Raw genomic sequence first — 27,581 nt, forward strand, 5'->3', positions numbered from 1 at the left:
TTCTATTTCAAGCATTCCACTCATTTAAAAAAAAAGTAAAAAATATGCCTATAGTGTGTTTTTATTATACCGGGTGCGTCTCAAAAGTGGGTCACCCCTATAACTTTTATTTTTTCAGATTAAAAAAAAAGAGATTTGGTATGATAGTATATGACATAAATTAGGATTTATTGACGTATTCAATTGTTTTCGGTCACTGCCTGTTTCACCGGAAATGACCACCACTTTTGATTTTTAAATGGCACCCCCGGTATTTTTTTACTATATTCGATAGGAAATGACACGCTGAAGAGAATGACATATTATATGTTAACTTTTGACATGTTCGCTCAAAAACAAATTGTATTTAAAATTTCAATCAAGAGTGCCATGGCTGTGTTAAAAACACTAATTTTTAATCAAGGAGTCTTGGAAAAATAGATTTGATCGTCTAATGTTTTTAGTGTCTTGTCCTGGCCAATTAAAAGATGCCCAAATCGTATTTTTAATCGTATCTCAATTTTTTCAAATGGAACGAGGGTGGCTTTGGAAAAGGCATTTTTTTACGAATAATTTGGTACCACACACTTGGTATTTCGAGTCAAATTGTCCTTATGAACCGCATGTTATAATTTCAAGTAAACAATATGCGAAAATGTCAAAAGTTGAATAAAGTAAAAAAATACCGGGGTGCCATTTAAAAATCAAAAGTTGTAGTCATTTCCGGTGAAACAGGAAGTGACCGAATACAATTGAATATGTCATCAATCCTAATTTATGTCATATACTAAAATACCAAATCTCGTTGTTTTATCTAAAAAATTTAAAAAGTTATAGGGGTGAGACACTTTTGAGACGCACCCGGTATAGTAAAAATCTCATTAAATTTCATTATTCTACCAAGATAAAAAATAAAATCTTTATTTTTCCAGCGTTCTTTGTACCATATGATCGAAAAAGAAACGGCGCCATAGACGGCTGGGAACGGCAATCGACGATAATTTTGGCGAGGTCAAGCCCTAAAAGTATTTGACTTGGCCCGTAGGCTTCTTTATTTTTTAATGGCGCTTAAGGAGGTTGTTATTTATTTTTGTATCGAGTAAAAATGATTTTAAATGGTGTAGTTTAAAATTAGAGCAAATATATTTTTTGGAAATAGATTTGTGTCTGGAAACGTTATATCCTTTTTTAATCTTTCTATAATTATTAGTGTTAATCTAAGAATGAAAAAATATTTTATTTCTTACTGAATTAATATACAGGGTGTTTCAAAACAAATGCGAAAAACTTCAGGGGGTGATTCCTTATTCAAAATAAAGGGTAGTTTGCTTCATAAACGTTGGGTCAAAAGTCAACCATTAGGGAGATATCGCGGTGCAAAAATGGCGGAAAAAATAATGTTTTTATTTTTTATCTTGAAAACGAAAAGAGATAGACTAATGAAATTTTATGGAAGCATTACTGTTATGAAAACACACTTTCTGGTAATTTTTCTCACTTTTTTAAAATGAGTGGAAGGGGTTGAAATAAACTACCCCTATCATTCTTGTTAACGAAATTTATAGAAAATTCTTATTAAACACATGCAAAAAAATTAATTTGGATAGTTTAGTTTGTTTAGAACTTTTTTATCTCTTGTGTTTTTTTGATAAAACACACCGATTTGAAATTATAAAATAAAATGTAAAGCATTACATGTCAGAACAAAAAACATTTTTAGATAAAGATTCTAGTGGGCTGCTTTTTTTCCACTCATTTTAAAAAAGTGAAAAAATTACCAGAAAGTGTGTTTTCATAACAGTAATGCTTCCATAAAATTTCATTAGTCTATCTCTTTTCGTTTTCAAGATAAAAAATAAAAACATTATTTTTCCGCCATCTTTGTATCGCGATATCTTCCTAATGGTTGACTTTTGACCCAATGTTTATGAAGAAAACTACACTTTATTTTGAACAAGGAATCACCCCCTGAAGTTTTTCGCATTTGTTTTGAAACACCCTGTATAGAATCATAACCATAAATAGAATCATAACTTAAATCGTATGTATTCTCTGTTATACTTGTCAACAAAAAAACGTATCAAGTTTTATTATTGGCCGTAAATTATTTGATGAACTGTGTTTATTTTAAGACTCCTAACTAAACTTGACGCTTCTTGGCTTTGCCTGAAATTCACAGCATTCTTCGTACCTGCTTCGAAACGAAGACAACGTGAAAACGAACACCCTATAAAAGAGCCGACCCTAACGGTAAAAAAGACAAATAGACTCTGAATGAACCAGTTTGATCTGAATGGCCGCATTTTTATGCTGCATCTCTATAAAAGGCGACAAAGGATCAACAACCCTATCTAGTTTTTAGTCTTTGCCCTATTTTGATATTTAAATGAACAAAAAAGGACGTCTAAAAAGATACATGTATGTAAAATCTTCGCAAAAAAAGTCCCAAGAGAAATAAAGAATTTTTTTAATTAGATCTTTATACAGGGTGGCTTAAATTGGGGCCAAGTTGCAAACTGAAATTTGTAGATTTCGTTTTTTATTTTTTCCGGCTTTATTTTGACCGTTAGTAAAAATCTATATTTGATACCAATTAAACTTTAGTTACGTAATCGAGGGCGCGATTTTTAAATTCATTGTTGCCAACCATGGACATATTCGGCGCCGGACTGACTAACTGCAATTTAAATTTCCCGCTGGGGATTCAGGTGGTAGCTCTGCTGTAAAAAATGTCAATTTGCCACATTTATTTATTTCCTGTTTCCACTGTTATTAATATCTTAATTATTAGATATTAATACATCTAGTATTATGGTATTTCGTCGATTTTAAAATAAACTAACTGTTTCTATCTTATTTTTTTGTTAGAATGGGCATAATCAAGAGGGCTACTGATACCGTGTCGTAAAAATACGGTACTTAAGAGCTTATTTTTTGATATTTATTATAATTTTGCTAATATCTTCGGTTTGAAAGAAGATATCAAGATGCGGTTTTCGCTGACTTTTTAAGCTTTTATTACTCTTTACTATCAGCTAAAATTACACATACTATCGTATTTAATTTTTTTGAAAAAACGCGCTATGTTTATTAAATTGTAAGAAAGCGCCCCCTAGCGTCTACGTTCAAAACCTTATTATTATTATTATTATGGTATAATATAGAGTAAGAAACGCTTTTTTAAACGAGCCTAGTTTGTTGGATTCTGATCATCCAGAGAGTTCAGAGTTTTTAACATTTAAATAAAGACAGATCTAACCTTCCCCCACCACTTTATTTTAGCAGATAGGGGAAACGGTTCTAACAAAAAAAATCCAAAATTTACTGAATATTATGAAGCTATTATTCATAGTACCCATTATCTAGGCAAAATTCTGTAAAAATTCTATTTTTTTATTTTCCAGAGCAGTTGCACGCTCTAGCGGCCATTTTACAAACTTGAAAATAATTTCCAGCAAATTCTAATAGCCTCTTTAGTTATAAATATTTTTCCGTATGCTCGACGACTAATACTTTCCGAGATACAGCCGAGAGCTATTCTTAGTGGGACACCCTTTACAAGATAGCTTAACAGCCGTAAAAAACTCATCGCAACATTATTAGAATATTTTAAACGGGAAAACGGTAGTAATGACCCTTTATATCCCTTAAGTGCTGTTAAGGAGGTGAGTTTTCTTGATATAAATAATAACTATTTATATATTTATAATTAATTTATTTTTGTTTCCTACAATATGTTGATTAAAAGAAAATATGTAAAAGTGGGCAACGCTGTGCCGGTCAAGCTTAATCACGTGACTAAAAGTTTATTTGATATGAACTATATTGCACTTATCCAAAAGAGTATACAATCAACTTGTATCACACTCTCATATCTCACGATCATGGCCACACCTAATAAATGTCTGCCTTATTATATCCACGGTCTCCTGGCCCACTTGATAAGGGGCTCTTTAAATTTTAAAGTCAACACAGGAGTCGTTTAAAACATGTGTATCTCTCTCTTTGTGTCGAGCGCTGCACTTTCAAGTCTGTTTTTCAAAAAAACCGTTTAGTTTAGCCACCCACCCGACATATCTCGAAAAACATAACTTCCTGTCGTACTAATACTGTCATTTTTTTCTAAGAATCTAGCGCCATAATTCTTCCAGCCCAGATATTGTTACAGGGTGGCCCAACGTTCAGAAAAAGGTCACTATAACGTTTTGTATTTGATATTTTCCTTTAAATAAAGAAATTAAGGAAGCATCTCTTATTATTCTCTTAGGATCAAGCTGGCTAAATTACCAGTTCATTAGTATGATCGTTCTAATTTTATTTAAAACGTGTAAAATGTAATGCAGGGTACACTCAATAATTTGTTGGTTTTGTTTTATGTTGTCCATAAATGTTATTACAAAAATATCATATACGCTACTGAAACACCAAAAGAAGACACATTTTTGACAAGTTGTAAATAAGAACGAAAAAGCAAGAGAAAATATATAATTAATTACTTCTAAGTGAATTTATGAATTCATTGGTTTACTACACATAACCTGAATTATACAGGGCCAGTCTTAAATAAGTGCAAATAATTTTAGGGGTGGTATGGTATATTTCGACCCCAGGAATACGTCTGTGAGATTTCCTTCGAAAAAAAAAGATGTTGAAAATCGTGCATTTTCTTTTAAATTTTACTGTATATTTTAGAAAACTTTTCCCACGGTATAATTTCTTAATTTCTGATATTACCATTGTTCCGGCTTTTCTCTATGGTTACGGCACTTAAAGGGGTGCAAAAATACAGAAAAAATCTGGTGGCTCTCAGATTTTTTTGGGCTTCTTTGGATTTGAAAAATGACAAAGAGAGAAAATATGTTTCTTTTATCGAGATCTAGTAGCCCTGAAAATATTTGCACTTATTTAAGACTCACCCTGAATATAGTTCATATCAAAAACTTTTAGTCACGTGATTAAGCTTGACCGGCACAGCGTTGCCCACTTTTGCATATTTTCTTTTAATCAAAGTACTTTAGGAAACAAAAGTTAATTAATCATATAAATACTAGCGTGTACCAGCGACTTCGTTCGCGTCGAATTAATCATTTGTAATGGTGATGATAAAGCAAAGCAAGAATTTCCATTAACATACAAACTGGATAAAATTTTCTCACATTTATGTCAGCATGAGAAAAAACAATATGGCGATATTATTATATAACTTGGTAATATTTGAGGGTAGTTTCATCTCGTTGGAATTTGACTTTCGAAAAATCCGTTTGCCAAAAATAAGCTTTTTACGTCAAGCAGTTTAAGCAGAATCGTGGTTAAGAAATTACCCAACTTTTTGGAACACCTTGTATGATTTTTTAAAAAATTTCAAAATATGTAAAAAAACAAATAAATTATGCTTGTCCAAGCGTTTTCCCGAAAGATCCTGTATAAGTTTATAAAAAATCTTAAAATATGTAAAACAACAAAATAAAATATACGTGTTTAAGAGTTTTTCCGAAAAACTCACCGGTTTTTAAATAAAAAATATTTTATTATTGGAGGGATAGTTTCACCCCCTTAGAATTCGAGTTTCGAAAAATCCCTTATTATCGAACCTCTACACCCTAAAGTCAATCTGTTTTCCAAAAATCAGCTTTTTACGTCAAGCGCTTTAAGCAGAATCGTGATTAACAATGACCAGATTTTTCGAAACATCCTGTATACATTTTTAAAAAATCTTAAAATATGTAAAAAAACAAAATAAAATATACGTGTTTAAGCGTTTTTTCGGAAACTTGACCGTTTTTTAACTAAAAATATTGTAATATTTGAGGGGTGGTTTCACCCTCTTGGAACTGGAATTTCGAAAAATCCCCTCTTGTCGAACCCCTACACCCTAGAATCAACTTGTATGCCAAAATTGAGCTTCTTACGTTGAGTGGTTTGAGCAGGATCGTGATTAATCAGTATGTCAGTCACGTAAGGATTTTATATATGAGTATAGATATAAACAGTTATTATTTATCAATCCAAATAACAAAACTCACCTTCTTAAAAGCACCTAAAGAACATAAGAGGCCATTACTACCGCTTTCCCGTTCAAAATATTCTAATAAAGTTGCGATGAGTTTTTTACGGCTATTAAGCTATCTTGTGCACTAAAAGAGGTTCTAAAAAGAACAATGTTCGACTGCAAGGTCTGCTAGTAAACATTTTTAAGCTTAAAGTATCACAACACTATTTATTTAAACCAAAAACTCGTAATACAAAACTAAAATGTCAAAACGAATGACAATGTCAGGAAATAAATAAACAAATGTGGCAACTTGACATTTTTTACAGTAGAGCTACCACCTGAATCCCCAGCGCGAAATTTCAATTCGAGTTAGTCAGCCCGGCGCCGAATATGTCCATGAAAATCGCGCCCTCGATTACGTAACTAATTTTTTTTTGTTTAATTGATATCAAATATAGTTACTTATCACCCAGTGAAAATTATTCCCATTTTTATTTCGATTTTTGACCGAGATCTACCGCATATCTATTTTACAGTATTTTTCTGGAATTCGCAATAATGTCACTGTTAATTTAAGTTCTGGCACATTCCGTGTCAATTGAAACGTTAAACAGAACTGTCAAAAATGGAGGTTATTATTAGCTTCTTATTATTAGCCTTCCTTAATTTCTTTTATTTAAAGTATTCTAGCCTGAAAAAAGAGCTTCTTTGGAATATTGCGCCACCCTGTATGTGTTCGGTGTATCGTAACGATCTAGGGAGTCAAGTGGATCGAAGCTCAAAACTCAAACATGTGGTAGGTGATAATGTAACGATCTTGAATACAGAGTGACGAAAACAAGATAAGATGCTTATTCCTATACAGAGTATGTTTAAAACTAGACATAGTTCTTCTCCAGATATTGTCGCTTCTTTAAAACTGAACATAGTACTCTAGTTTTTTTTTAGAATTTAGAATAAGTGGGAGGGGGGTTAATCACTTCGACCTTACAGATCCATTGTGTCCCCCTTTCTTGAATCATAACTCATCATACAGTCCCAGGGCTTTGACAAAAGCCAGTATCTGGGACGGTTTTATAGAGGGTAGTTCTCCATCTCCAATATCAGTCGTACCAAAATTCATGGCACGAATGGTTGTCGTCTCGGCGCACTCAGTGATGAGGTGTACTGGTGTGCATTCGCCGTTTCTTCTTAGTTTCAATCTACTGAGGTGTTCATTGAGGAGACAGTGTCCTGTTAAAAACCCCGTGACAATCCGAAGATTGTTCTTACTCAGACCCAGGAAGATCTGTGATTTTTCTTGATCATAAGCCCTCAGAAACTTCTTCGAGTGTCTTAGACCATTGCAAGATTTCCATTCCAGGTTGCGGATGGAATCTTCCAAGTTCTTGAGTTCCGCCTTGAGTTGTTTACCACTTGGAAAGCAGAACGGTTCTGGTCCCTTTCCTAGCTAGATTATTTGCTTTTTCATTGCCTTCTATGCCTTGGTGAGCAGGCACCCAGTGTAGGAGGACTTTGTTTTCTTTGCCTAATTTATTCAGCTTCTCTATGCATTCTTTGACTAATTTCGAATTGATTGATACTGAGTTGATCGCCTTTAACGCTGCTTGACTATCAGATAAGATGGCTATTTCTTGTTTCCGATAGTTCCTATCTAAGATAAGTTGTACGCATCTCTCGATAGCGTAGATTTCTGCCTGTAGGATACTAGGGTAAGTGCCCATTGGTTCAGGAGTAATTAGCTCTCGGCCCAAACACTCCGATCCCTATTCCCGTATTGGTTTTGGAAGCATCAGTATACCAAGTTATGGTATGGTCTTTTAACTGCTGGGCAAGCGTTTCGCTCTTCCAATCCTTCTTATTGCTCAATACTACATTGACATGTTTGTCAAAGTTGTACGTTCTTGGCATATCGTCCACTGGGAGTTGCAGGAGTGGTATTTCCTTTTTGAGGGTGTTCCAAGCCCCTGATCTGCCAATTCTCCCAGTACTAATTCCGTTAGTGACCATTCTAACCATTGTCGCATTGGCATATCTACCAATGACAATGTGCTGTGGTGTTAGATCTAGAATGACCTCCATTGCTGCTGTTGGACAGGTTCTCATGGCTCCTGTGATGCAAACACATGCTAGTCTCTGGACTTTGCATAGGTTTAGCCTTGCCGTCCGTTGCTCAGTTTTGTGTACCAGGCAACTGCTCCATAAGTAATCATGGGTCTTACTATCATGGTATACATCCAGCGCAAAATGTTAGGGGAGCAGCCCCATCTATTTCCGGCCAGTCTTCTGCATATCATGAGAGCCTTTATGGCTTTGCTGGTAGTGTTCTTAATATGCCTGTTCCACAGGAGTTTACTGTCCAGGGTTATTCCCAGGTATTTAACTTCCTGTGTTGGCAGTATTTCCTTTCCATCTAGTTGGATTCTTTTCAAGTTTTTCAGACTTCGCCTTCTGGTGAATGGCACTATCGCGGTTTTGTCTGAGTTGATACTCAGCCCGACAGTCCTACACCATCTCTCAGTGATACGGAGTCCTCTTTGGATAATATCACACAAGGTGCCTTCATGTTTCCCCCGAGCGATCATGACTATGTCATCTGCATACCCAATGCAGTGTATTCCCGCTAGAGTTAATTCATCTAGTAGTTCATCCACCACCAAGCTCCACAGCAAAGGGGAGGTTACTCCACCTTGTGGAGTTCCTTGCGTTGTTTTAACAGCTACAGTTTTGGTGCCCATCTGAGCCTCTGCTGTTCGTGTTGACAGCATTTCCCAAAACCAGCGAATAATAGTTCTGTTCACCCCTCTTGTTTCTAGAGATCGCCTGACCACCTTATGTGGTATATTGTCAAACGCCCCCGCAATATCCAAGAAGGCACAAATTGCTGTTTCTTTGCTATCCAGACTTGTCTGTATTAGCTCCGTTAATTGGTAAGTACTCTAGTTAAAAATTTTACAAGCGGATACGACACAATTCGATTTTTTGTTAATACTAAACGTTAAAAATCGCATATACAGGGTGGTTCAAAGCAAATACGAAAAACTTGATGTATAAGCCAAAAACTACAAAATTGTTATTATGATTTTACCCTATGATGGAATAAAACCGACGTCAAACACGGCTCGGGAATGACAATCGACTACAATTTTGGTGATGTCAATCTCTAAACGTCTTTACTAAAAATTGACATAAAACGTCAAACATTAACGCTAATTAAAGAAAGATTAGAAAAGGATAGAACGTTTCCAGACATACAAGTCTTTTTCAAAAAACTGTTTATTTTTTCTCGAATTTAAAACTACACCATTTAAAAATCATTTTTACTCAATATAAAAATTACAACCTTCTTAAGGCCGTATAGAGCTTGACCTCGCCAAAATTATCATCGTCTGTCATTCCCCAGCTGTCTTTGACGCCTTTTTTATCGTTTGATAAAATGAGGAATTTGAGAAAAAAGGGTCAAAATTATTCATATTTTAAAAATAGTACCCAATTCAACAAACAGAGCAGTGTAATAAGACAATCTACCATTTTAATTAATGTATAAGGTCATTGACTTTTAAGACAATAATATGATTACATCACACATGTGCCTAAAAATCATCCGGATGTACGCACACTTGAAATATAAAACGAAACAACATAAAAAAATTATCACTGCAATCAAAATATACGAAATGTAAAATTTCTAGAAAACAGTTTTTTTACGAAATTCCTCAAGATTTTTTTGGGTATGGGAGGGGGGTATAATTTGAAATATATATTATACTACATAATTATTGCAAAAAAAATCTTGGAAGGTGTACAATATACAATAAAATACATATGAAATTAGAAGTAAAAAGTTGTATATATTTTTATAAATTTAAAAGCCAAAATGTAGTTTTATATAGGCTTATCAGATTGTTCCATCTTCGTTTGTTACTTCCTGGTTAACAGTATTTTGAAATCGTCCAACTATATAACGTTTCTGATATTTAATAAATAATTGTTTTCGATTCTGTATTGATTAAAGGATATTTCACCGATTACGTTCAATTTCTAACCTCGTTTTGAAACCGGAATGAAAATAAGTCGTGATAAATATAAGTATTACTTTTCCATGTTGAACACTATAGTTGTATTGAAAAATCGTAATTTTTTACGTTGAAAAATATGAATAATCACAACTAGGAAATGCAATCCCGCAAATGCATTCCCTAGTTGTGATTCCGCGGGATCAAAGTTGCGGGATTTACCATGCGGGATCTGCGGGATCGACACCAGGGGATTCCCCTTACGGCTTGGCCATTAAAAATAAGTGAAATAAACAAGTTAATTGTTAGATTTCTTTCTGGCGTGCCTAAGCGAAAAAAAGCGTTTAACTAGTACTTGTGGACAATTACGTCAAATAAACTGCCGGACATAATTATCGGGACAAGCAAAATTTTAGGGTAAATTTAAAGTTGAATATCTCTTGAACTAAAAAAGATTTTGGGAAGCGGTTTGGACCAGGTTTTAGATGCATCTATTGTGATTAAGATACTATATGGTTTTCGAAAATATGAAAATATATTTAGCGAATTCTCGTATACAGGGTGTTTTATAAGAGTGAAAATTTGGTCAAGAATCTTTTTTACCGCAAATTTACAATTTTTAAAAAATCGAAATTTTTACCAAGTACGACTAATCTGTATTGAAATTAGAAAAAAACAATTTGATCGGGTTTTTATTTTTTTTTGTTTTAAGGAAAATACGACGTTTTTTATACGATGGTCCTAAATGGTACAAAGACCTTTGTACATTCTGCATATGCCAAAAAATTATTGATATAGAGTGTATCTGAAAGCAGATAACCAACACAAGTTAAAAAAACTTCAACATCAGAATAATATTTTTATTTATAAAATAAGTAGATAAATTATAATAAAATTTAAGTTTATTTAATATATATTTTTTGAACACCCTGTATACATCGGTTCAAATTTCTGTACAGATAGTTTAAGATACACGCTATATCAATATACTGTGGGCCTATGCAAAATGTATAATGCCTTTTGTACCATTTAAGACCAAATGTATGACTATAAATGCATATTTTTCGAAAAAAAATCGTATTTTCCTTAAAACAAAAAATTAAAAAAAAATACCAAATTGTTTTTTCTAATTTCAATACAGATTAGTCGTACATAGTTAAAATTTTGATTTTTCAAAAATTGTAAATTTTCGGTAAAAAAGATTCTTGACCAAATTTGTACACTATTATAAAATACCCTGTATACGAGAATTCGCTAAATATATTTTCGAAAACCACATAGCATCTTAATCACAATAGATGCGTCTAAAACCTGGTCCAAACCGCATCCCAAAAGCGGAGAGAGAAAAAAGAGCATTTATTGTTTACAATCCCGGAATTTTGCGGATCCGCGGGATTGATTGCTTTAATCCCGCGGGTTTACGGGATTGAGATTTTGGTGCGGGATTGCATTCCCTAATCCAACTCCTAAAATCCCCACACACTGTATTAGTAACTATTTCAATCATTCTTGATCGCCCTGTATACGATATTTCATAAAAATCAGTGTATAAGGTGTATAAAAACATTGAATAAAAAGATTAAGGAAGGAGCATTTCAAAAAATTCAAAAATGGCCGACTTAAATTCCAGTTTATCAGTGCTGTTCTAATTTTATTCAAAACGTGTAAAAATATGATGTAGGGTAGACTCAATAATTTGTTGTTTTATTTTACGTTGTCAATAAATGTTGGTAGTTATTAAAATTGTTATGAAAATATATAATTCTTATAAAAATAGATGTTATAATAATTATTTACTAACACAAACATCCGATACGCTACTGAAGCAAGTCAAATTGACGTATCTAAATTCTTTGACATCTAATCTTTGACTCTTCTCTTGAATAAAAGCAAAAATGCAAGAAAAAATATATGATTAGTTAATTTTAAGTGAATTCCATGAATGATTGGTTTTCTATGCGTGTGTATATTATATATAATAGTTACTTACTAGTCAAAAGTTATTCCGTTATTTCCCTCGATTTGACTGAGATCTACTACTACTCATAAGTTCACGAAAGACTGACAAATCCAGAAAATTTAGAATAAAATTCAAATATGTCAAATGAATCGTCAAACAGAGCTGTCAAGGATCCATACACTAGGGACCTACTCCGTCTACCACGCATGACTACACGGATAGTATTATACTCCTTCCTTTATTAAATATCTTTTTATTCAAAGGTAAAAAACTACAAATAATTAAACTTACTTGTCATTTGTCAATTTCCTCAATTCTTCCGTTGCCAAATCTATCTGCCTGTTCAGCTGATTTTCCCTGTCTTCCAACATTTTCAGCTTTTTTTTCATCGTCAAGAAACTACCCCTGTCCTTGCCCCCCCGCCACTGGATATTGTTCTTAGATTTCTTTTCCAGCAACCCGATACCTTCTAGTACGTTTGTTATATCATATATTCTCCTTTTTTGTACATTTAAATCTATCGAAGCCTTATTCAAATCAACCACACCATTATGACTCTTTTGCAGTAAATCTGAGAATTTTTTCGTTAGGAGACTGAGAGACGTGTCGTACCGTGGTTTCCTTAGTACAGGTTGTTTCTTTGTTTTTTTCGGTTGAGGCGTTTTGAATTCGTGTTTGTGAGCAAACGGTACGACCAATTTTTGCGATTCTAAGTTCAGTTTTCTTTTAACAGAAGGTGCTGAAAGTGATTTTTGTAATTACTTATTATGGCGCGTTTTAAAGCGTCAACACATAAAAATGGGACACCCTGTACAGGGTGTCACATTTTGGTAGAAATCATACAGTATCTCCGTTATTCGTGAAGATAGAAGGGTGCGGTTTGCACAAACCTATGCCACGTTTTTGTTAAACGGAAGATGCCGGAAACAAAATTTTCATATCCCTCTTCGTTTCTGAGCTACAGGGTCTTTTTGAAAATTTTGCAATTTGGGACACCCCCTGTACCTCTGTTATTGTTAAAGGTATTGAGACGATGAAAACTGTTTATTGTAGAACTTTTTACGTAGAATACAGTGGCGTAGTCTGTTATTCTACGAAAATAATATTTTTAAAGATATGAACTAAAGTTATGCTTTCGTAAATGAAACACCCTGTATATTTATAAATTATATGATTTGGCTTGCTATAAGCTTCTCAAAAATATATATATACACTCTCTATTTATTTTCACTATTTAATGCAATATTTAAAAATAATATATTAAAAGATCATATTTATTAGTAGGCCATGATTGATAATAAAGGAAACTAAATAATTATATGTATTATTAAAGTACACTGCTATCTGTCTCTTGTTTTATTTTGAGAGCCACTAATTAATTCTTTATACAGGGTGTCCCAGAAATAAGTGAAAGTATTTTAAGGGGTGGTAGATCTCGATAAAAGAAACATATTTTCTCTTTATCGTTTTTCAAATCCAAAATAACGGAGTTATTTTACTTTGAAAATTTCCAAAAAAAATGATTTTTTACTAAAATTTTGAGAACCACTGGATCTTTTCTGGATTTTCTTTCTTGTAAATTTAATCTACTACCTATGTTGCCATATTATCAAGAAACTATGTTTTTAACTAAAAACTAAAAAAAAATTCCAAAAAATTCCGAATTTTCAAAATTTTTTTTCGTGAAAAAAACCTCATAGGCATGTTTCTGTGCCAGTTAAAATACTTGCACTTATTTCTGGGACACCTGTATATTAGGGAAACTTAAATCTCTACCGCTATTTGTAAATCTTGGAAGCTATCGTATCGGAACTTTTAAATATTCCTTTAGGTAATTTACGTGAAATATACTTTCAGCAAGATAGGGCTCCCCCTCACAACTTAACTTAAAACGAAAAAATTAGAATTTTGTTAAATTATTATGTCTCAAATCAATGAATTGGAACCAATGTACCCATATGATAGCCTCCCTGATTCCTGGATTTGTCAGTTCTCGATTTCTGATTTTGGGGATCTTTGAAATAATATGAAATATATCGTGGTAACTAATACGATGTCGAACTCCTGGAAAATGCTTTAATAATGCAAGCTTTTAGATATTTGCACACCGCATTCAAAAGTAAAATATATCAATTCCAAATAAAATTTTAATGTGATTATTCTATTTTAGAAGATACCATTTTGATTTTGTTATTTATCACGGCCTGCTAATAAGAAAATGATATATTTTAAATATTGCAGTAAATAATGAAAATAAATATAGAGCGATATATATATTTGAGAAGCTTATAGCAAGGCGGATCATGTGATTTATAAAATATACAGAGTATTCCATTTGAAAAAACATAACTTAAGTTCATATTTTCAAAACTATTTGTTTCGTAGAAAAACAGACTACGCCACTGTATTCTACGTAAAAAGTTCTACAAGAATCACTTTTCACCTCAAGCATCATTCATAATAACGGAGATACAGGGGCTGTCCCAAATTGCGAAATTTTCAAAAAAAGTGGCACAGGTTTGTGCAAACCGCACTCTTCTATCTTCACGAATAACGGAGATACTGTATGATTTCAACTAAAATGGGACACCCTGTACAATCCAACTTATTACTCTATGAAAGTAAATAAACAAGTACCAACCTGCATGTGGTGTGTTGGTCATCAGTTGATTTCTAGGAGTCACCCCATAAGCATGATCGATCATATGCGGACTAGGGGTGAACTCTTGCTTGATATTATTGTAATCCTTAATGACAGTCATGTCAGGCGTAGAATGCATAGTCCTGCAGAAATATTATTATAGAATAATACCTCCTAATCAAAGGTTTTTTTTGAACGCACTGACTAAACAACCGTCGGCGGTATGATATTTCTATCTGTAAATACCGCTGGAAAATTTAATTAATTTGACGTTGACGGCGATATTTTTAGCCTGGTACTTAAATTCCCTCCAATACCGGCGGCATTTTATACATCAAATGCCTCCGAAATCAAAACTTAAAATCTTTACATTTTTCGTTTTTTGACTTGACTAAGCTGTCGTTAATATTTTTGATAATTATAAAACATTCAATTTTAAAATCAAAAGCAAACAGAGAAAAACAAAAAAAACAAAAGAGTAAAACAAAAGCAATCAAAACACGCTGTAAGCATGATTTGAATACGAGGACTACAAGTATAGCTACACATTAACCTCTTTAATGTCTGTATTGAGTCCCTCCATTCTGACGAACTCATTTCGAAATGACAACATAACCTTTATACTTGCATTTCGATTAGGTGATAAAAAAGTTTGGTGTTCATCGCTTGCTTATTTTGCATCTGTTTTTCTATGTAAAAAAATGTAGTTTTATTTCGACAACAGTACCTAATCGCGGCACTTAAAACGATAACACATAAAATTTGATAAAATAAAGGCGGTGTTTATTAAAAAAAGTATACCGACGGTATCGCGGTATAAATAAAATATACCGGCAGTATGGCGGTATAACTAAAATATACCGGCGGTATTCTTTTATTCAGTATCAACCGGTGTGCTTGAAAGATTTACCACGTTTTTCGCCGGTATTCATGTTAATAAAACCGTCCAACGACGGTATTTTTTTCGCTAATTGTCTGTATCGCCGACGGTAATTTAGCCAGTTCTTTTTTTCTAACTAAAATACCTGTAAGGTTTCGCAGGACTATCATTGCGTCGAACTCCTGCTGCTTTTGGCATTTTGTGTACTTGCTATTGATGAGTCATTGATAAAGTGTAAAGAAACTACAAAAATAAATTTAGATTCTTAAATTCCAAAACCAGAAAAAAAAACAATAAATTTTAAGTAAAATACATTTTCTTATAGTAGGTTAGTCTAAGAATAACAAAAGGAGAGAAACCCTTGCACCCTGTTTAGCACCACCATACATGAACCTTTATACAGGGTCATGCGTGCAGGGTAGCCGATCAGAGTGTTAAATACAAATTGATCGTTAGAAAAACTGGAGCGCGTCAGATTAAAGCAAGGGAAATTAACCACATGCAAGTGCATTTAAATGATCCGATGATTTAAACGTGACATAAGGAATTGGGAGAGTCACAAAGTTGCAAAATGTTTTGTCGACGCAAGCAAACCATAGGATAAGTCATACGTGTGGACCATGCTTTACAAACTATTTTTGGTAATTACCCTATTTTTTTTCAGACATTGAAAATATGAATGAAGCACGGGTAAAAATAATAGTTCTACAGAACGTCAATATTTGACATTTCTACAAAGTTATGAGACTGTTTAACCTGGTTTTACAAAGGAATACAGCCCTAGTTTCTTTGAATAAAAAGATTAAGGAAAGAGCATATCAAAAAACTTAGATATATTTATGTATAAGAAATATTTGGAGGAAGCGAAAAACATGTTTAACCAAGTCAAATTGACGTATCTAAATTCTTGGACATCTAATCTTTGACAAGTAGTAAATAAAAGCAAAATGCAAGGATAGTTAATTTTAAGTGAATTTCATAAATGATCGGTTGACTACACGTATGTCACTTACTAGTGAAAAGTTATTCCATTATTTTCCTCGATTTTTAACCCCGACCTACCGCACGCTACACGACCAACTATTTTAAAGTATTTTTCGATAAATCGCAATCATATCCTAATAGTGTCCTAATTTCCTTCTTACTACCTTTAAACAGCTAGGTACCAGTTGTAGAATAAGTAATAAATAACATAAAATAAGCTCAGTAAATACTGACAAATCCACAAAATTTCGAGTCAAATTCAAATGTGTCAAATGAATCGTCAAACAGAACTGTCAAGGATCACCCTTGGACATGGATAGCATTAACTAATTCCTTAATCTTTTTATTCAAAGTCCTAGTTTACAATAAACTGTATGGCTGTATAATAAGTAATTTTTTAAACGTCATCGTCAAAATAATTCGTTCTCTCATTGAACAGACTTCACTAGAATCAAATAACACTACTTTTTGCTGGTCACTGAACGCTAGATTCATATTAAGTTATGACTCAGTATTTCAGATCAAAAATTCAACATTTTAATAAAAACTAAATTATTTTTCTTGAACTATTATAAAATTAATGTGTGGTAATAGTATAAAAAAAACTAATTAGATGGACATCAAGCAGTATTATTTTACATTATGAAAACAACCTCAAATATTTGGTTTTATAACAAAACAACGTTACTACTTTTTTACCATAAACCAATAAAATATAAAACAAATTAAATAAAGATAATAAGATCGTAAACACACAGTAACTTTCTTTTAAAGCGATATATGGTGTAACAAAAATTAAGTGATTTTACCTCTATTGAAAATGTGAATGCCAACGCAAATCTAACCTAAAGCTTCCGTAAAATTGACACGTGAGCCCAAAATTAAAGGAAAACTACTTAAATCGCATTAGAAAAGCATAGAATTTTCAGTAAAATTAAAAATCTGAACAATACACCATAAAAATATATGTTTATTTATTGTTATTAAAAATTATATTTTTATGTTTCTTTTTAGCACGTAAAATTCGATATAGATCAAGCAAGGAAATCGTTTTTTAATTTCAATTCATTTGAACTTCGTAAAGAATTACTATTTTATTCTTATTAATATAAAAAGTACTGGAAAACCGTTGGAATGTAAAAGGGAGTGACCACATAAACAAAAGTCAACAGCTTCAAACGCATCTTGAAATAATGACGTTACAAAGCTAGATAAGATCGTAATTTTTGAATTTGAATTAGCTAAAATATGAGAAGGGTTTATATAAATGTATAGTACCCTGATCTACCCTACCCAAAAGGGCGGGGGTTGTTTTTTAACGGTCAAAGGGACGCGATTTGTCAGGCATATAGGACCGCCATTACGATCTGATTTCAATCGACTTTAAACAGGGAAAAACGTGATTAAACTTACTGGTTTTTAGAAGTTTTTGGTCCCTGGACCAACGACTGGTATCAGCATACGTAAAACTGCAGTTTTTCTGTCAATACTACCGGAATTTTCACATGTTGGAGCTGTTTGAACAAAATGGTTTCCGACGAGCGAACCGACTCGAAAGGTACGGGTAAAACTGCTTGAAAAAACATCGAAATACCTATAGAAAACTGATTTTTTCACGGAATCATATTCGGGAAGGTTGATATTTACACGCGGGTTGTTTCAGAACTAAAAAAGACCCCCCGAACAGCGAGAAATTAGAGAAATATCCGGCTTAAAAATCGACTTGGCGTGTACACTTTTGACTGATATTACAAAACATCTGCCATATGTCCGGAACGTTGGCGCGAAGGGTTCCGCATGCGCAACTTGATCTTCTCACAGATGATCCCACAGAATTATTTTTTTTACCTGACGGGACAGCTGTACGGATCGGTAAATTTACGGAACTTTGGGGACTTTAAGAAAACCGCTAATTTATGAGACAACTTTGAAGGGGACGTTTGTACTCATACAGTTGAACAAATTTAATTTCAAAAACGAAGTAACCTTAAAAACGGATCAGTAATAGAATGTAAACAAATATGGCTGCTTTTGAGGAACGTCAAATCGTCAAAAGCAGCGGGAGGGGGGAGACAGAGCTGTCAACAGCGGGCGACGCACCGTTGCCACGTTTTTAATTCGGAATTCCTTAAAAAATGTGAATGCTACACAGCTGATTGTCAAAAACAAATAAATAATCCTTTATTTATACAATTTTTTGTATTATTATATTGGTTTGATATTCTAGTCTTTGAATAAAAAGATTTAGGAAGGAGTATATGAACAAAATTAGGTAGAGCGCGATGGGGAATTAATATGGCCGGCTTAATTCCCGTTTTCTGAGTGCCCTGTAAAAATACAGGGCGAGTGTTAAATAAGTACAAATATTTTCAGGGCTGGTAGATCTCGATAAATTAACTTAAAATTACTTAAAACGTCTGTTTATGTTTTCTTCAATAGCATCTAGCAAACTGTCGCAATATTTTAAGATTTCCATTTTAAGACTTTTTATGATATACACACAACCAAACTTATATGGAGAGTGAAATAAAGAGTGATTACTCTTTATTTCTGACTAAATTTCTTGCAAGGATGAAAATTGGTATACGACTTTAAGATAAGGCTTTTTGTTGTAAATAAACATGATAATAAAGAATAAACGACTGCGGCAATTTATTTTCTTTTGAATTTTGTGTTCAGTAGTAAAACCACGATTGTCCGGTAATTTTCATTAAATCCAAAAAAATAAAAAATGCCTTATGTTGGATTAACAGATGTACAGAGAGGAAGAATTAATGCTCTCACCGAACAAGGAACGCGCCAGAGGGACCTAGCAGAGATACCGTATGATCGAGAAAAAACGGCGTCCAGTTGGCTGGGAAATGAAGATCGCTGTCATTTTATATGTAAATTTATATGGGAAATGTCATCGATCGTCATTTCCCAGCCAACTGGACGCCATTTTTTTTCGATCATACGGTAGTAGGCGTTATCCAGGGTGTTGTATCGAAAACATATGCAAGGTACTTGGAATTAGGAACACACAAGGATAGGACCAGACAAAGTGTTCAAAGAGTCACAACAGAACAACAAGAACGCCTTGTGGGCCAAATTGCTAGAATAAATCCCAATGTTTCTCATCCAGAGCTACAAAGACAACTTCTGGCAGCTACAGGTGTGAACGTTTTAGTTGAAATCATAACAAAAAGGCTTCGTGTTCGAGGATTTTACAGTAGGAGAGAGTTACGGATCCCACAATTATCTCGGCAAAATAAAATTGACCGGCTAAATTGATGCCTTCAACATCAAAACTGGACAACTGAGAATTGGCAAAATGTTCTTTTTTCGGATGAGGCCAGAATTGGCCTAAGATCAGATAACCATCAAATTCGGGTTCTCGGAGCTCCAGAAAGACGAGCGCGACTTCAGGCTGCCAAATCTGTACCAAGATACAAAGGAGGAACTATAATGTTCTGGGGAGGTATTATACTGGGAGCAAAAACTCCATTCTTACCACTTCAACAGTCTTTAACGGGTCGGAGATATGTTGACTTGGTGCTAGACCCAATCGTTAGATTTTCGAGAACTGTAATTGGTAATATAATCGGTAATTTTAACTTCTTGTACGATAGTGCACCTGCCCATACAAGCAGAGTGACTAGAGAATGTCTTGAAACGGAAGGTGTCATAGTTTTGGACTGGCCTGCATGTTCACCAGATCTAAAGCCTATCGAACACTTGTGGGACTAGCTCAAAAGAAGGGTTAGAGCTCGTCGAAACAATACAGAAAATCTTGCACAGCTTATTGATGCAGCATTAGCAGAATGGGAAAACATACCCCAAGACAACGTTGATAATTTAATAAGAAGCATGCCAGCGCGAATAGAAGCTTGCATAAGGGCTAGAGGTGGCAACAAGGAATATTAAAATTATCAATTTTGTTTTTGCTTTTTGGCCATTAAAAGTTTAAATCTTAATTTCGTTTCAGAAACCAAAAAATACCATTTTGTTTATTTTGGGAACTGATTAATTTTTTTTTATTGCTATATGGATTATTTTTCATTAAAAGTCATTGGTAAGGACTGAGTTTTATTCATAAACACAAAATTTTCATACGGCTCAAAAATTATGAATAATAATAGATGATTCCATATAAATTTGGTTGTGTGTATTGGATTCCTATTAGTTTGGCTAATAGACAACCATGATATGTGTCTTTATCGCCTTGTGACTTTATATGGCTTCTTCTATTTGCTTTGAACAAGCTACATATTATTCGCTTTAAAATGAATTTCTTTTACTTTAAAAGGGGGTAGTTTCAACGTTTTCATTGTTTCATTAAGATTTTGCAAAGGTTGCTTAGATATTTCGTCACACTTAATACGGATACATATGATTGGATGCCTTGTATAGTAAAAAATAGGCATAGGTAATAATGTAATAATCTTAGATTAAAAATAAAAGGTAATAATTAGTAAGAGTACCTATTTTGGCAAACTAAGTATTTTTAAAATACTAAGATACTAAAAAATGTATCTAAATACAAGATACAAGATGAAATTAAAAAAGGTATTTCAAATATAAAAAGAAAATACGTATGGTTCAATACCAATGAAAAAGAAAATACGTATTCAAATACCAATGACTAAAGAATACAAGGACATATAACCCTGAACAAATTGTTACCATGGCACCAGTGCCGTGGCCAAATATTTTTCTTAACTTAGCTGCTTAACTGGATATTTAGATTTCTGATAAATGTTTTGACTGCGCCTATGGTGTAGGCAGTGGCATCATACTAATTAAGTACGAAAAAAACGTATTAAAATGTTAACAGAAGGTATAAAACTGGTGTCGACATATAGCGCATATCAAGTACATATAGTATCAGAAAAATAATTAGCAAATTCGATAAGAAAACGCTAAAAACGTGGAGTGGACTGTTTATTTACTTATCGTTGCGGCTTTTACACTTGAAAGCTGAACACCATCACCATTGTAATAAAGATTATACAAAGATCACTACAAACGACAGATTATTAAAAATCGCTAAAATTGTCGCTGTTGACGAAGTGGTGACTCATCCGTAGGCTCCAATATGATGGCGTCTAACATCACAAATTCTGCTGCAGCCCGTATATGGGCCTTATATGTGCTTGTATCCTTTAGTCATTGGTTCATATTATGGAGTCTAAAAGCCCTCCATAGTTCATACCAATTAAACTTTTAATGACGTTAATTAGGTTGAACGGCACAGCGCCAGCGTTGTCCACTTTTATATATTCTCTTTTAATAAAAATATTTTAGGAAATATAAATTAATTATAGAAAAAAACAGTTATTATTTATCATCAACAAAACTCACCTCCTTGACACCACTTAAGGGACAAAAAGGGTCATTACTGCCGCTTTCTCGTTCAAAATATTCTAAGGTTGCGATGAGTTTTTTGCAACTGCTATTAAGGTATCTTGTACATACACTTCGCACTAAAATAGTTTTTAGAAAGAACAATGTTCGACTGCAAGCTCTGCTAGTAAACATTTTTAAGCTTAAAGTATCACAACAATATTTATTTAAACCAAAAACTCGTAATACAAAACTAAAATGTCAAAACGAATGACAAAGTCAGGAAATAAATTTTAAACTTGACATTTTTTACAGCATAGCTATCATCTGAATCCCCAGCGGGAAATTTAAATTCCAGTTAGTCTGGAATTTAAATTTCCCTTTTTAAATGAATTTAAAATCGCGCCCTCGATTACGTAACTAAAAGTTTAATTGGTATCGCTTTTATTTTGTATCTGATCAATCAAATAGGGTGCCCGGTGGCGTAGAGGTAGGGGCTCTCGTCTACCAATCTCAAGGTAGTGGGTTCGAATCCCACACCCGACTATTTTTATTAAAATAAAAATAGTTTGGGTACCTAGGTCGACTCAACCTTAAATGAGTACTTGGGATTCACAATCCTGAGGTAATAATAGGCGGTTGAAGCGTAGTGCTAGCCACATTACCTTCCCTGTATACCGAACGGCTCTAGTATGGCAAGCTGTACCTTGCTACTCCCAAGTCCCAAGACGTTAGACGCTATATACGGGAGCTATTATTATTATTGTCAATAAAATACTTGTATATGAAATAAATCACATCTTTAGCAATTGATAGGCTACTGACAAAGAGCTATATGGAGTGTTCGTTCAGTCTCAACTTTCTAGACTTTTGAAAAGGATAGGACTGTTGAATATAACCTAAGGATCAGAAGAGGACCACAATAGATCTGAAAAGGTCGCAGTGGATCAGACCGATAGCCACCTCGAAGAATCTAATCTAATATAATTAACAAACTATCTAGGTAAAATCCTATTTTTTCTTTGTTATGTACCTGTTCCGATTCATATTATAATCTTAAAAGTTCCGACAAAAGTTTTTTTTTCAATTCAAATGATTATGAGCTCTTCCAAGAAACTTAGACTTAGGTAGGTACCTGGTACGACGATGTACAAACCCTTATACGTGCGCTCTTAAGGGCTGACCGACATTTAAAATTGCTATTAAAGGGCGGTAGCAAATAAATTTCAAAAATGTCAGTAAAATTAGGGCAAAAGCGTTTAATATTTCATTTCAAGGATTTTTCTATGTGATAAAGCCATAAAGCCGACTTAGTTATTATCTACCAAAAAGAAAGTAAACTCCTCTTTAGTTTTGAAAAAGTTTACAGAATTTAATTTAATTAATAATTAATAATTAAATATTATTCTGTAAACTTTGGTTTTGATACAGTAATAGTAATAGTACCAATCCAATGACTAAAGAATACAAGGACACGTTTAATAGTTTGTTGTGTGTTGTGAGTTATGTATAAATTTTATTACAATTACAATGGTGATTTGTTCAGCTTTTATGTTTATGCCGCAACGATAAGAAAGAGCCAGGAGTTAGGTTTCATAGGTAAATAAACAGTTCAGTCCACCTTTTTAGCATTTTCTTATTGAATTTAATAATTATTTTTCTGATATTATATGTACTTGATAATATGTGCTATATGTCGATACTAGTTTTGTACATTTTGTTAACATTTTAATACGTTTTTTATAATTAATTATTATGATACCACCTAAATAAGCAGCATATACACACCATAGCTGTACACACCAAGCAGCTAAGTTAAGAAAAATATGTGGCAGTGGCATGGCACTGTTTGGAGACATGGTAATAATTTGGTGTCGGGTATTATTGGTCCTTGTATTCTTTAGCACATTTGCGTAGCACCTATGTAAAGTCCAATATTGACTAGGTATAGTTTGAACAGCGATAGTTCAACGATAATCATGTGAGAGAAAGAATACGACAGTATATGACGTAACATTAAAAAATCGTTGAACAAGCTATAGTAAGATTTACTAATTTTATTATAACAAATTTCCTATATTTTAGATCCAAATATAGTTCATTATGTTCATATTATATTGCCTTCAAAGTAAATGTGTAATATATTTAATATACCGGGTGGTTCATCGTTGTTGGCAACATAGGAAATCCCATGCAAATTTTGAACTGTCCAAATATTGGCTCCCTTATTAATTTTACAGTAAATAGGTTAGAAAAACTGCATCTATTTTTAAAATTAAACTGAACAGATGACAATACCAAACCTGGTAAAGGTCAACATACTTGTTGGCAACCTATGAATTCCTTATTGTCAAATGTAATTTGTTGTGCTATACACTACTATGTTAAGGTACCTGCGATTAGTATGCCCGAAATGCATTTTTGTAATTTTAAACATGTTAGAATAAGGCAAAAACCTGAATTAATTAAAAAAAGTACCGTATGATCGAAAAAATAATGGCGTCAGCGATGCTGCATGGCTATGAAATGAAAATCGCTGTCAATTTATATATAAATGTATATGGGAAATATCATTGTTATTTCCCAGCTAACTGGACGCCGTTTTTTTCGATCATACGGTAGATAAAATACAATTTGACACTCACAAAAACATAGGTTGGCAATTTGAGGAATGTTGGCATTTGCCTGGTTTTGCATTGTTACCTGTTCAATTTTAATTTGAAAATAGATGCAGTTTTTGAAAGAGTTTTTGATAAAATCGGCTTGTTGAAAATTATTCAAATATGGCATGTGTGTTCAGCATACGCAGACCTTTAAAAAACCTATTTATGACTTCGCTGTAAAGTCAACAAGGAAGCCAATATTGTCTAACGACGATGTACCACCCGGTATATTTTCTGATACGTAACACTTTCGTCTATCCTTCTTATTTAATTTTAAATTAAAATTTAAAAATTAACGTTACCTATTACACGTAACTTTTGGAAACGCGTTCTGAATAAAATATTAGGTATGTTTTCGACATTCCGGCAACGTCGCATAAATTAGCGCTATCTGTATGATTCCCGGTTCTGTCAACCTCATTTTTCATGAATTTTTACGCCGATAACCAAAAATACAATGTTTTTTCATACATAAAACCTTTCCTCTCGTTGAAACCTTACTTACCTTGATGTTTACCATACAAATTGGATCACTTTACATGTAAATATACGGTATTCACGAGAAGTATGATATGAAACAGTGGAACAGTACTTTTTCTGCTTGAATGGAACAAAATAAATGCATACTTTACACATGCGGTGACGCCAATTTTACAGGAAATCAAATTATTTTGTAAAATTAAAAATTACATTTTAATTTAATTCAAACTTAATAATCTTTTAAAATGTTTTGTATCTTAAAACAGTTTTTTTAAATGTCTTAAAATATAAAAAACTTCATTACACATCTGAATAGAATAATTAACTATATTAATTACCCACGAAGGGCTTATAATTTGAACGTTGATAATCTCTTTTTGTGTTATAATTATCATTATACACGTATCAAGAACTAAGGGTTTATAAAATGAAAAATAATACCTTAATAACTACTTTAAAAGTTTTGAAAGAAATTGGGCAACAATGGAGAATAAAAGAGGGGAGACAAATCTATTGAAAATACCTTTTTAAAATATACATTTGTAGGGGAACAGGAAGGAATCTATAATTTAATAGAATTAAATTCAGTACAATGTCTACCGTACGATCGAAAAAAACCGGCGTCATAGACGGCTGGGGAATGACAGTCGATGATAATTTTGGCGAGGTCAATCTCTATTACTAAAAATTGACATAAAACTTGTAAAAAGTTATATATAACACATAATTATAGAAAGGTTAAAAAAGGATCAATAACCACCAACCACAACCGTTTTTGACGCCGTTTTTTTATTGTATTGTATTTTACTATACTTGTTTAATATCCTTTCATAAATCGATGTTTTATTGTAATTAGCTGGGCCAAATAATATTTAGGAATAGAATAAAACTACCATTAATAACTTTTATTCATTTATTTTTTCTAAGCAATTTTTCTCTATAACATTTTTTTCTTTTTTCGTAGCAATTTTTTTTCTATCAAATACTTTTCTATCAAATTTTATCTAGTATTTTGTCCTAACAATTTTTTCATAGCAATTTTTTTAATATTTATCTATGCACTTTTTCGATGACAATTTTTTCTAGCAATTTTTACTTAACATTTTTTACCTAGCAATTTTTGCTAGCAGATATTTTCCTAGCAATTTTTTTCTATCAATTTTTTCTTAGCAATTTTTCTCATGGCAACTTATTTTTACTATTTATCCATCAACTTTTTCGATAACAATTTTTTCTAGCAATTTTTACCAAGAATTTTTTACCTAGCAATTTTTTTCTAGCAGATATTTTCCTAGCAATTTCTTTCTATCAATTTTTTCTTAGCAATTTTTTTCATAACAATTTTTCTCATGGCAACTTGTTTTTAATATCTATCAACTTTTTCGATAACATTTTTTACCCAGCAATTTTTTCCTAGCGGATATTTTCCTAGCAATTTTTTCTTAGCAATTTTTTTCTTGTCAATTTTTTCCGTACTATTTATCTAATAGCACACTTACCGTAAATAACCATGTATATCTTTTACTCTATACGTTTTTTTAACATACTTTCACTTTATGGTCACTTTATTATAATTTGATTATAATTATGAGGATAAATAATACAATACGATCGAAAAAAAACGGCGTCACAGACGGCCGGTGAACGACAATCTACGATAATTTTGTCGAGGTTAAGCCTTGGCCCGTACTTTTCCTTATTTTTTAATAGACTTACTTCCAGTTAAGAAGGCAATTATTATTGTTATTTTGAGTAAAAATTATTTTTAAATTGTATAGATTAAAATTCGAAAAAAAATTTTTTGGAAATAGATTTGGGTCTGGAAACTTTCTATTCTTTGTAATACTTGTATAATTAGTGTTGGTTTTTGATAAGTTATTAGTGACGTCTAGAGATTGACCTCGCTAAAATTATCACCCATTGTCATTCCCCAACAGTCTTTGACGCCGTTTTTTTTTCGATCATACGGTATCTAATAGGGCAGTTACCTCTATAATCCTGTATATATTTTACTACACTTTTTAAACATTGTTTCATTTTATTTTATGGATATTCTATGATAATTATCTGGAGGTAAATAATATTTTTGTCATACGCTCCCAAAAACAGCTATTTTACGGACTCATTTCAGTCCGTAAAATGTTTCTTTTTCGGCCTAGGCCGTAAAGGTCGTCATGGCAACCTTTATGGACTAAAATGTCTAAATTCGTTATTTGGTTGTTTTATTTTGTCATTCGAAATTTGTCACAAAATCACATAAAATTATACATATATTTATAATTAAATTATTAAATACTAACAATATCAAAAGCTAAGTTATTTGTTTAAAGTAAGTACCTAGGTACCTATTTAAAAGAGGCTTTTAAATTAAAATATTCTTAAATTACAGTCACAAACATTCAAACCATCGTCAATTTGGTCGAAATATTCCATGCTGAGAGCAGTGTTAAGTGTTAAAGAAGATATTTATATTGACAAATTTCCAAAACTTATTGCTTTTTGAAGAGGAATTCGGTTGGTTACGAGCCTAAAAGTCTAAGGTTTTGTCCATAAAAGAGATCGGTGATTTTTTGGCCACGGCTAGTGATGAAACTTATTTACTTACTAAGGTAAGTTTGCGATAATGATTTTAAAATATATAGATGGTTTCTTATTCCATTG

The 27,581-nt window shown here is 32.8% G+C and overlaps 1 protein-coding gene across 2 annotated transcripts in view; it reads right to left on the minus strand.

Moving 5' to 3' along the window:
• The window catches only part of LOC115878808 (transcription factor E2F1-like), a 34,202-nt gene extending 9,141 nt beyond the window's left edge, over nucleotides 1-25,061 (minus strand). The window contains exons 1-4 of one of the 2 annotated variants that reach the window (XM_030895502.1): nucleotides 24,946-25,061; nucleotides 15,614-15,711; nucleotides 14,589-14,731; nucleotides 12,239-12,686 (exon numbers count right to left, since the gene is read on the minus strand). In XM_030895502.1, the coding sequence (XP_030751362.1) occupies nucleotides 12,239-12,686; nucleotides 14,589-14,731; nucleotides 15,614-15,666 (644 nt within the window). In that variant the 5' untranslated portion in view covers nucleotides 15,667-15,711; nucleotides 24,946-25,061. Of the gene's footprint in view, nucleotides 1-12,238; nucleotides 12,687-14,588; nucleotides 14,732-15,613; nucleotides 15,712-17,865; nucleotides 18,459-24,945 lie in introns of those variants that run through there. The other variant, XM_030895449.1, reaches the window with a different exon arrangement.
• Nucleotides 25,062-27,581: the final 2,520 nt, after the last annotated feature.

Source organism: Sitophilus oryzae, unplaced genomic scaffold (genome assembly GCF_002938485.1).
Source record: "Sitophilus oryzae breed Bouriz unplaced genomic scaffold, Soryzae_2.0 scaffold_1000_pilon_pilon, whole genome shotgun sequence".
Classification (NCBI taxonomy): domain Eukaryota; kingdom Metazoa; phylum Arthropoda; class Insecta; order Coleoptera; family Curculionidae; genus Sitophilus; species Sitophilus oryzae.